General features: G+C 49.0%; 2 protein-coding genes across 2 annotated transcripts; both read right to left on the bottom strand.

The window, feature by feature from the left end:
• Window positions 1–1369: 1369 nt before the first annotated feature.
• IUM83_17538 (Mannan polymerase complex subunit mnn9) lies at window positions 1370–6353 on the bottom strand (the record flags this gene model as incomplete). The annotated part of the gene is made up of 5 exons (XM_067942491.1): window positions 1370–1770; window positions 1841–2618; window positions 5271–5473; window positions 5544–5896; window positions 5971–6353. The coding sequence occupies 5 exons, from the start codon at window positions 6351–6353 to the stop codon at window positions 1370–1372; spliced, it is 2118 nt and encodes a 705-aa protein (XP_067787380.1).
• A 2421-nt stretch (window positions 6354–8774) lies between these two features.
• IUM83_17537 (Mannan polymerase complex subunit mnn9) lies at window positions 8775–9809 on the bottom strand (the record flags this gene model as incomplete). Its single annotated transcript, XM_067942490.1, has 3 exons — window positions 8775–9175; window positions 9246–9598; window positions 9673–9809. 3 exons carry the CDS (start codon window positions 9807–9809, stop codon window positions 8775–8777), a joined length of 891 nt encoding a protein of 296 aa, XP_067787386.1.
• Between the last annotated feature and the right edge of the window lie 873 nt (window positions 9810–10682).

Below are 10682 nucleotides of genomic sequence, written 5' to 3'. Positions count from 1 at the left end.
TAGCACGTAAATTTCGTTCTTCGATAGCGCTAGCCATTTTGTCGCGTATTTGCCCGATGCATTTCGAGTCGGACAGGGAAGTTGGGTAGCAGTCACGGAGAAGATTTACAATTTGAGAAAAGTAGCCTAGAGCAGTCGCCTGGACAAGCAAACCATCCGCAGCACGGACCCTGTGGCTCTTTTTAGTCTGTAGAAATATTGAAAAAGCTGTTAGCAATGAGTAGAAGTTTTGAGTGGGAACACTAACACCGCTAGCTATCGAACTATGCATGCTATCTAACACTGATTTTGACAATCCTGTCGAGGAGAGGAACTCCCCAAACACTTTTTCTGCGGCTAATTCTCGGACAATTGTGCCTGCCGGGGTATTGAGACCACGGGACGCTCGCTGCATCTACTCTCCGTCTTGGTGCGATTTTTATAGTGACTATAGAAGCTTCTACGCTGGGATTCTATCTTTAGTATTGCATGCACACTATCCTTGGGTGTGTTTCGTCCGGCAAATAGTAGATTTATCTGATAAGAATACCATATATATGAAGTTTTGTATAGATACTTATTTGCGCAAAAAGGAAAATTCCAACTTTTTCCGGAAATAAACCGGCACACAATAAACCTACCCCTAAACCGTGAGGATTGGTTGAAATACTGCAGCCGATCCACAAATTGTAAAAAAATAACTGTTGATTGGATGGAACAAGTGCACCAGCACATGATAGGGGTCGGGTGTCCGGCCAAAGAATACTTATCCTACATTAAGTCGCTTTATCGAGATTTGAAGTTTACGGACGTGCCAACAGCCAGCTCGATGCGCTTGTAATAATATAAGTACAGTTCAGATTTGGTCATAATGACGACAGCACTACGGTGCCATGTACAATAGTCATGTTCGAGGCCACGGCTACCAACGTGGCCGTCGACAAGCAAAATACTACATGTATACACAGTTCTTACGAACTGCGACTTCCTCTACGATAACGGCAAGGCTTTGCTGGATCTGTTCGCAGAGGGGCTATTATAACTGGTCATCACTCAACGACAACCAACGTGTTGTACGACACTAGCCCAACGCACGTTACTCCTCGGAGAAAGCGCGCGCCGAATGGAGAGACTACGACAAATCACGGGTGGTTAGCCTCGCGAGTGTCTTCGTGGATTTGACGCTACCCCACTACCTGATCAATATGCGCCCATACAGCTACGCCACACATGTTCTACCTGGGAGCTCGGACGAGTGTACCTGGAACGGTTAAGTCCTGCTATCCATTCGACGGGTAAATGACATGGGGCTACGCAACGTGCAAGGAAGCGAAGATCGGTTTGTAGGCATTTAATAGACCGCTAACAATGTAGTCTCCGAAGCACAAGACTACACAGCATGATAGATGCTTTCCTTGGGCATGCCCCAGCACCTAAAGCCGAGGAAGTGTGCGTTGTAGCAGAAACCCTCAGTCTCGATGCCGTCGTAACCCTCCGCTCCCCACTCGCTTCCGATAGTGTAGTGAGCTGGGAAGATCACACCTTGTCGATGAACGTCTGCACGAACGTACAGCATCGTGCCACCCACCGAGTCCAGCGGCACAGCAATTTGGTTCTCTCCCTGGAGATTGTGCATATTCCTCACACTTAGCGGCCCTGGCACGAAATTCTCTTCCCCAGGTGACCGAACTTTGCGATGTCCAACCCACGCGTTCAAGTCGTAGTCGTAGGAATCGTTGCTTTGGTAGTTGTATCTGCGGATACACATGGGCGTCACGACGTCGAGTCTCACTGCCAAGAAACAAGAGTCATCAGTGATCCTCTTCATTATGCTCAAAACTTTGGCAGACCCCGCACGTACATTGAATCATTTTGATCAGAAGATCGGCTGGGATGGAGATGATGTCGGCGTCAAGCCACAGCACGTGCTGGTGCCACGTCTCAAGGTTCGAGAGCAGCGCGTAGTTTCGATACCGAGCGAGCATTCGCCGTCGACTCGACTGGAGCTTGTCGCTATGTCGGTTGAGACGCGTCAGCCCCTCCTGCGCGAAATCGTTGCGGAAGATGACCGAGAGCCGCGCGTACTCATGAATCTGTCGGCTGAAGATCCTCTTCACCTTCGTGAACTCCTCCACAGACGACGTCAGCATGGCGATCGACATTTTCTCCTTCGGGAAGTCGAGCGAGCTCACGAGCTGGAAGTAGTCCGCGGCGCTGCGGTTGGTCCCCCACGACTCACCGTCGTTGAACACCGTAACGAGGAGCAGCGAATCCTCCTCGCGCGTGGACGGTTTGGCCAGCATCCGCGTGTTCTCGATGCGGTAGCGCTGTCCCGGTTCGCTCTTGCCAAACTGCGGGAACAATTCCGAGTACTCTGGGAAGAGGCCGGTTGTCGACTTAATGGAAAACGACACACCCGGGTTCAGGGACGCTTGCGGCGGCGTGTTCGGGTGGAGCACGCTTAGTGGTGGTAGCGTCGGGGGTTCAGGAGTTAGTGCAAGTAGAGCACGGAACGACTTGGATCGATTTGCTACGAAAGATCGCAGTCCGAGTCCGAGCAGCACTGTTGCGATGAGGGTGACCACGAGACTCCTGCGATTCGCGCGGCGCCATTTCTTCGACGCACCCAGACGCCAACGCTGCCAGCGCACAAGAACAACCTGGAGATACATGTCGCCGTCAGCGCTCGAAAACGGTTGGTGTGACGCAGTGGAAGCTTGGTTTTGAAAAGGGCAAAATGAAAAGTGATATTGTAACTTAAGTTCATACTCTATTGTACTCTAGGCCAGCTACACACTTCATGGCCACTCGTTGTTGAATGTAATTGTTACTTGACAGGTTGACCCGTAACTTCTTCACCTTGCCGTCCCATAAGTCGTCCCGTAATCTGGGTTTTGCTGTAACGGGACTAAACAATTCACAGTTCGTTAGGACTGTCTAGTATCCCGTTGTTAACTATACATGAGTTGCCCCCAAGTCCTAATTTTATTTCTGTCACGTTTTACCTCACAACCGGTACCGTACTGATATTCACAGTTCATTAGAACTGAGTTAGTTAACAGTTCGTTAGGACTGTGTCTGGTATCCCGTCGTTAACTATACTGGACTTGTGAATTTCTGTCATAATTTTATTTCTGTCATGTTTTACTGCACAACCGGTACCGTACTGGTATATATGAGACAACGCAAAACGAAATGATATCAAGGCATAAAACCAACTTTTAAGTTTGATATCGCATTCGAAAGAACTCATCGCGGGCTTTCGAACGGTTATCCTGTTAGAGTTTGATCTCAGTTTCCCGTCAAGTTATTGCCGTTTGAAAATTAGAATTTTCAAATATTCCTTAAGTTTGATTTTATTATTATTACAGAGTCTGTAGTGAAATTTCGCGAGGATTTCGATTATGGCATTGCTTTCACCCTACGAGGAGGTTAACACACCTAAAATCCATGTTGAGTTAAGTTCGCATGTACTTTTTGTGTATGTACAATCGTAGATGATTCAACTGTTACTGTCATTTCGATACGGCGTTAAGTATCACTTTGTTTTGGTGGAGCTTTCTCTTCGATGATACGTCCAGTATCTTCATTTTTTCGCTCGCGACGACGCTTCTTGATTGCCTTGGCATTCTCTTCTTGCTCCGGGGTTAGTGCAGCGTACAGGCTGTCCGACTGAAACTCGGCAGGGACGTACTGGCGTATGGATTTGTACAACTGGGTAGCTTTTTCGGCGTGTACCTTTGGTCGTGGCAGTGCCTTCAAGTACACCTTTAAAAGCCGCTCTGCATGATCTCGATCAACATGAACACTGTCATACACACGTCGCAAATCATGACGAACTGGTTCGTCACTTGAAAGAGCCCTGCATTCCACTTCACCGGGCATATCGTCGCTCATACTAAAGAGTTGGTACTTCTGTATCGATTTCACTTTCTTGTACATGTCATCCACTACAAAATTGTAATCCCGGAATGCGTTCGCGTCGGCGACGCGGATGCATTTGTTTGAAGTAGACGACTTTTCAACTGCATCCGTTACATGCACCATGGTCCAACAATCTTGCCTTTGTACGTGTTGCTTGATCTGTCCGAAGCTACGATCGCACGCATTTTTCGTGTGTCCTTTAATGAAAAACTTGTAGTTCTCCGCTTTGACCCAACCAAGCTGAACCATAATCCCAAAACATAGTTGTTCTTGTTTTGTCCACCACAGTTGTCTGCGTACACTGTCAGCTTCGTCACGTTCATCGGCCGGATTACTTCGTCCATCATGAAATACAGCATCGAATTAATTTCATTCGTGCCTTTCTAACCCTCCCTTTCGTTATAAAAGAAGTTGTATTGCTTTCCTGTGTTGGCGATCGAGACACCAAAAACATGCACCCATACCAGCGACATCAAATACCAGTCTGATGGCATAAGGGATCAGGTGTTCTAACTAGCACCTGATATTACCTTTAGCACCTGCTACAGTAAAGCGAAAATACTAGATGAAATGATGCCGGTACTATCCCAGAAACGTTTCTAAATTCTGCTCCAACAAACCTGGCACTCAGAGCTGTAACAACTCAGCCACGGTACTGCGCGACAGAAGCAACGAAAGCACAGCGGCCACCGCTGTTAACGAGCACCAACGTGGCCGTCGACAAGCAAAATACTACATGTATACACAGTTCTTACGAACTGCGACTTCCTCTACGATAACGGCAAGGCTTTGCTGGATCTGTTCGCAGAGGGGCTATTATAACTGGTCATCACTCAACGACAACCAACGTGTTGTACGACACTAGCCCAACGCACGTTACTCCTCGGAGAAAGCGCGCGCCGAATGGAGAGACTAAGACAAATCACGGGTGGTTAGCCTCGCGAGTGTCTTCGTGGATTTGACGCTACCCCACTACCTGATCAATATGCGCCCATACAGCTACGCCACGCATGTTCTACCTGGGAGCTCGGACGAGTGTACCTGGAACGGTTAAGTCCTGCTATCCATTCGACGGGTAAATGACATGGGGCTACGCAACGTGCAAGGAAGCGAAGATTGGTTTGTAGGCATTTAATAGACCGCTAACAATGTAGTCTCCGAAGCACAAGACTACACAGCATGATAGATGCTTTCCTTGGGCATGCCCCAGCACCTAAAGCCGAGGAAGTGTGCGTTGTAGCAGAAACCCTCAGTCTCGATGCCGTCGTAACCTCCGCTCCCCACTCGCTTCCGATAGTGTAGTGAGCTGGGAAGATCACACCTTGTCGATGAACGTCTGCACGAACGTACAGCATCGTGCCACCCACCGAGTCCAGCGGCACAGCAATTTGGTTCTCTCCCTGGAGATTGTGCATATTCCTCACACTTAGCGGCCCTGGCACGAAATTCTCTTCCCCAGGTGACCGAACTTTGCGATGTCCAACCCACGCGTTCAAGTCGTAGTCGTAGGAATCGTTGCTTTGGTAGTTGTATCTGCGGATACACATGGGCGTCACGACGTCGAGTCTCACTGCCAAGAAACAAGAGTCATCAGTGATCCTCTTCATTATGCTCAAAACTTTGGCAGACCCCGCACGTACATTGAATCATTTTGATCAGAAGATCGGCTGGGATGGAGATGATGTCGGCGTCAAGCCACAGCACGTGCTGGTGCCACGTCTCAAGGTTCGAGAGCAGCGCGTAGTTTCGATACCGAGCGAGCATTCGCCGTCGACTCGACTGGAGCTTGTCGCTATGTCGGTTGAGACGCGTCAGCCCCTCCTGCGCGAAATCGTTGCGGAAGATGACCGAGAGCCGCGCGTACTCATGAATCTGTCGGCTGAAGATCCTCTTCACCTTCGTGAACTCCTCCACAGACGACGTCAGCATGGCGATCGACATTTTCTCCTTCGGGAAGTCGAGCGAGCTCACGAGCTGGAAGTAGTCCGCGGCGCTGCGGTTGGTCCCCACGACTCACCGTCGTTGAACACCGTAACGAGGAGCAGCGAATCCTCCTCGCGCGTGGACGGTTTGGCCAGCATCCGCGTGTTCTCGATGCGGTAGCGCTGTCCCGGTTCGCTCTTGCCAAACTGCGGGAACAATTCCGAGTACTCTGGGAAGAGGCCGGTTGTCGACTTAATGGAAAACGACACACCCGGGTTCAGGGACGCTTGCGGCGGCGTGTTCGGGTGGAGCACGCTTAGTGGTGGTAGCGTCGGGGGTTCAGGAGTTAGTGCAAGTAGAGCACGGAACGACTTGGATCGATTTGCTACGAAAGATCGCAGTCCGAGTCCGAGCAGCACTGTTGCGATGAGGGTGACCACGAGACTCCTGCGATTCGCGCGGCGCCATTTCTTCGACGCACCCAGACGCCAACGCTGCCAGCGCACAAGAACAACCTGGAGATACATGTCGCCGTCAGCGCTCGAAAACGGTTGGTGTGACGCAGTGGAAGCTTGGTTTTGAAAAGGGCAAAATGAAAAGTGATATTGTAACTTAAGTTCATACTCTATTGTACTCTAGGCCAGCTACACACTTCATGGCCACTCCGTTGTTGAATGTAATTGTTACTTGACAGGTTGACCCGTAACTTCTTCACCTTGCCGTCCCATAAGTCGTCCCGTAATCTGGGTTTTGCTGTAACGGGACTAAACAATTCACAGTTCGTTAGGACTGTCTAGTATCCCGTTGTTAACTATACATGAGTTGCCCCCAAGTCCTAATTTTATTTCTGTCACGTTTTACCTCACAACCGGTACCGTACTGATATTCACAGTTCATTAGAACTGAGTTAGTTAACAGTTCGTTAGGACTGTGTCTGGTATCCCGTCGTTAACTATACTGGACTTGTGAATTTCTGTCATAATTTTATTTCTGTCATGTTTTACTGCACAACCGGTACCGTACTGGTATATATGAGACAACGCAAAACGAAATGATATCAAGGCATAAAACCAACTTTTAAGTTTGATATCGCATTCGAAAGAACTCATCGCGGGCTTTCGAACGGTTATCCTGTTAGAGTTTGATCTCAGTTTCCCGTCAAGTTATTGCCGTTTGAAAATTAGAATTTTTCAAATATTCCTTAAGTTTGATTTTATTATTATTACAGAGTCTGTAGTGAAATTTCGCGAGGATTTCGATTATGGCATTGCTTTCACCCTACGAGGAGGTTAACACACCTAAAATCCATGTTGAGTTAAGTTCGCATGTACTTTTTGTGTATGTACAATCGTAGATGATTCAACTGTTACTGTCATTTCGATACGGCGTTAAGTATCACTTTGTTTTGGTGGAGCTTTCTCTTCGATGATACGTCCAGTATCTTCATTTTTTCGCTCGCGACGACGCTTCTTGATTGCCTTGGCATTCTCTTCTTGCTCCGGGGTTAGTGCAGCGTACAGGCTGTCCGACTGAAACTCGGCAGGGACGTACTGGCGTATGGATTTGTACAACTGGGTAGCTTTTTCGGCGTGTACCTTTGGTCGTGGCAGTGCCTTCAAGTACACCTTTAAAAGCCGCTCTGCATGATCTCGATCAACATGAACACTGTCATACACACGTCGCAAATCATGACGAACTGGTTCGTCACTTGAAAGAGCCCTGCATTCCACTTCACCGGGCATATCGTCGCTCATACTAAAGAGTTGGTACTTCTGTATCGATTTCACTTTCTTGTACATGTCATCCACTACAAAATTGTAATCCCGGAATGCGTTCGCGTCGGCGACGCGGATGCATTGTTTGAAGTAGACGACTTTTCAACTGCATCCGTTACATGCACCATGGTCCAACAATCTTGCCTTTGTACGTGTTGCTTGATCTGTCCGAAGCTACGATCGCACGCATTTTCGTGTGTCCTTTAATGAAAAACTTGTAGTTCTCCGCTTTGACCCAACCAAGCTGAACCATAATCCCAAAACATAGTTGTTCTTGTTTTGTCCACCACAGTTGTCTGCGTACACTGTCAGCTTCGTCACGTTCATCGGCCGGATTACTTCGTCCATCATGAAATACAGCATCGAATTAATTTCATTCGTGCCTTTCTAACCCTCCCTTTCGTTATAAAAGAAGTTGTATTGCTTTCCTGTGTTGGCGATCGAGACACCAAAAACATGCACCCATACCAGCGACATCAAATACCAGTCTGATGGCATAAGGGATCAGGTGTTCTAACTAGCACCTGATATTACCTTTAGCACCTGCTACAGTAAAGCGAAAATACTAGATGAAATGATGCCGGTACTATCCCAGAAACGTTTCTAAATTCTGCTCCAACAAACCTGGCACTCAGAGCTGTAACAACTCAGCCACGGTACTGCGCGACAGAAGCAACGAAAGCACAGCGGCCACCGCTGTTAACGAGCACCAACGTGGCCGTCGACAAGCAAAATACTACATGTATACACAGTTCTTACGAACTGCGACTTCCTCTACGATAACGGCAAGGCTTTGCTGGATCTGTTCGCAGAGGGGCTATTATAACTGGTCATCACTCAACGACAACCAACGTGTTGTACGACACTAGCCCAACGCACGTTACTCCTCGGAGAAAGCGCGCGCCGAATGGAGAGACTAAGACAAATCACGGGTGGTTAGCCTCGCGAGTGTCTTCGTGGATTTGACGCTACCCACTACCTGATCAATATGCGCCCATACAGCTACGCCACGCATGTTCTACCTGGGAGCTCGGACGAGTGTACCTGGAACGGTTAAGTCCTGCTATCCATTCGACGGGTAAATGACATGGGGCTACGCAACGTGCAAGGAAGCGAAGATTGGTTTGTAGGCATTTAATAGACCGCTAACAATGTAGTCTCCGAAGCACAAGACTACACAGCATGATAGATGCTTTCCTTGGGCATGCCCCAGCACCTAAAGCCGAGGAAGTGTGCGTTGTAGCAGAAACCCTCAGTCTCGATGCCGTCGTAACCCTCCGCTCCCCACTCGCTTCCGATAGTGTAGTGAGCTGGGAAGATCACACCTTGTCGATGAACGTCTGCACGAACGTACAGCATCGTGCCACCCACCGAGTCCAGCGGCACAGCAATTTGGTTCTCTCCCTGGAGATTGTGCATATTCCTCACACTTAGCGGCCCTGGCACGAAATTCTCTTCCCCAGGTGACCGAACTTTGCGATGTCCAACCCACGCGTTCAAGTCGTAGTCGTAGGAATCGTTGCTTTGGTAGTTGTATCTGCGGATACACATGGGCGTCACGACGTCGAGTCTCACTGCCAAGAAACAAGAGTCATCAGTGATCCTCTTCATTATGCTCAAAACTTTGGCAGACCCCGCACGTACATTGAATCATTTTGATCAGAAGATCGGCTGGGATGGAGATGATGTCGGCGTCAAGCCACAGCACGTGCTGGTGCCACGTCTCAAGGTTCGAGAGCAGCGCGTAGTTTCGATACCGAGCGAGCATTCGCCGTCGACTCGACTGGAGCTTGTCGCTATGTCGGTTGAGACGCGTCAGCCCCTCCTGCGCGAAATCGTTGCGGAAGATGACCGAGAGCCGCGCGTACTCATGAATCTGTCGGCTGAAGATCCTCTTCACCTTCGTGAACTCCTCCACAGACGACGTCAGCATGGCGATCGACATTTTCTCCTTCGGGAAGTCGAGCGAGCTCACGAGCTGGAAGTAGTCCGCGGCGCTGCGGTTGGTCCCCACGACTCACCGTCGTTGAACACCGTAACGAGGAGCAGCGAATCCTCCTCGCGCGTGGACGGTTTGGCCAGCATCCGCGTGTTCTCGATGCGGTAGCGCTGTCCCGGTTCGCTCTTGCCAAACTGCGGGAACAATTCCGAGTACTCTGGGAAGAGGCCGGTTGTCGACTTAATGGAAAACGACACACCCGGGTTCAGGGACGCTTGCGGCGGCGTGTTCGGGTGGAGCACGCTTAGTGGTGGTAGCGTCGGGGTTCAGGAGTTAGTGCAAGTAGAGCACGGAACGACTTGGATCGATTTGCTACGAAAGATCGCAGTCCGAGTCCGAGCAGCACTGTTGCGATGAGGGTGACCACGAGACTCCTGCGATTCGCGCGGCGCCATTTCTTCGACGCACCCAGACGCCAACGCTGCCAGCGCACAAGAACAACCTGGAGATACATGTCGCCGTCAGCGCTCGAAAACGGTTGGTGTGACGCAGTGGAAGCTTGGTTTTGAAAAGGGCAAAATGAAAAGTGATATTGTAACTTAAGTTCATACTCTATTGTACTCTAGGCCAGCTACACACTTCATGGCCACTCGTTGTTGAATGTAATTGTTACTTGACAGGTTGACCCGTAACTTCTTCACCTTGCCGTCCCATAAGTCGTCCCGTAATCTGGGTTTTGCTGTAACGGGACTAAACAATTCACAGTTCGTTAGGACTGTCTAGTATCCCGTTGTTAACTATACATGAGTTGCCCCCAAGTCCTAATTTTATTTCTGTCACGTTTTACCTCACAACCGGTACCGTACTGATATTCACAGTTCATTAGAACTGAGTTAGTTAACAGTTCGTTAGGACTGTGTCTGGTATCCCGTCGTTAACTATACTGGACTTGTGAATTTCTGTCATAATTTTATTTCTGTCATGTTTTACTGCACAACCGGTACCGTACTGGTATATATGAGACAACGCAAAACGAAATGATATCAAGGCATAAAACCAACTTTTAAGTTTGATATCGCATTCGAAAGAACTCATCGCGGGCTTTCGAACGGTTATCCTGTTAGAGTTTGATCTCAGTTTCC

Source organism: Phytophthora cinnamomi (assembly GCF_018691715.1).
Source record: "Phytophthora cinnamomi strain GKB4 chromosome Unknown Contig61, whole genome shotgun sequence".
Taxonomy (NCBI): domain Eukaryota; phylum Oomycota; class Peronosporomycetes; order Peronosporales; family Peronosporaceae; genus Phytophthora; species Phytophthora cinnamomi.
Note: the sequence above shows the minus strand (reverse complement) of the source record. Positions and strands in the feature narration are given on the sequence as shown.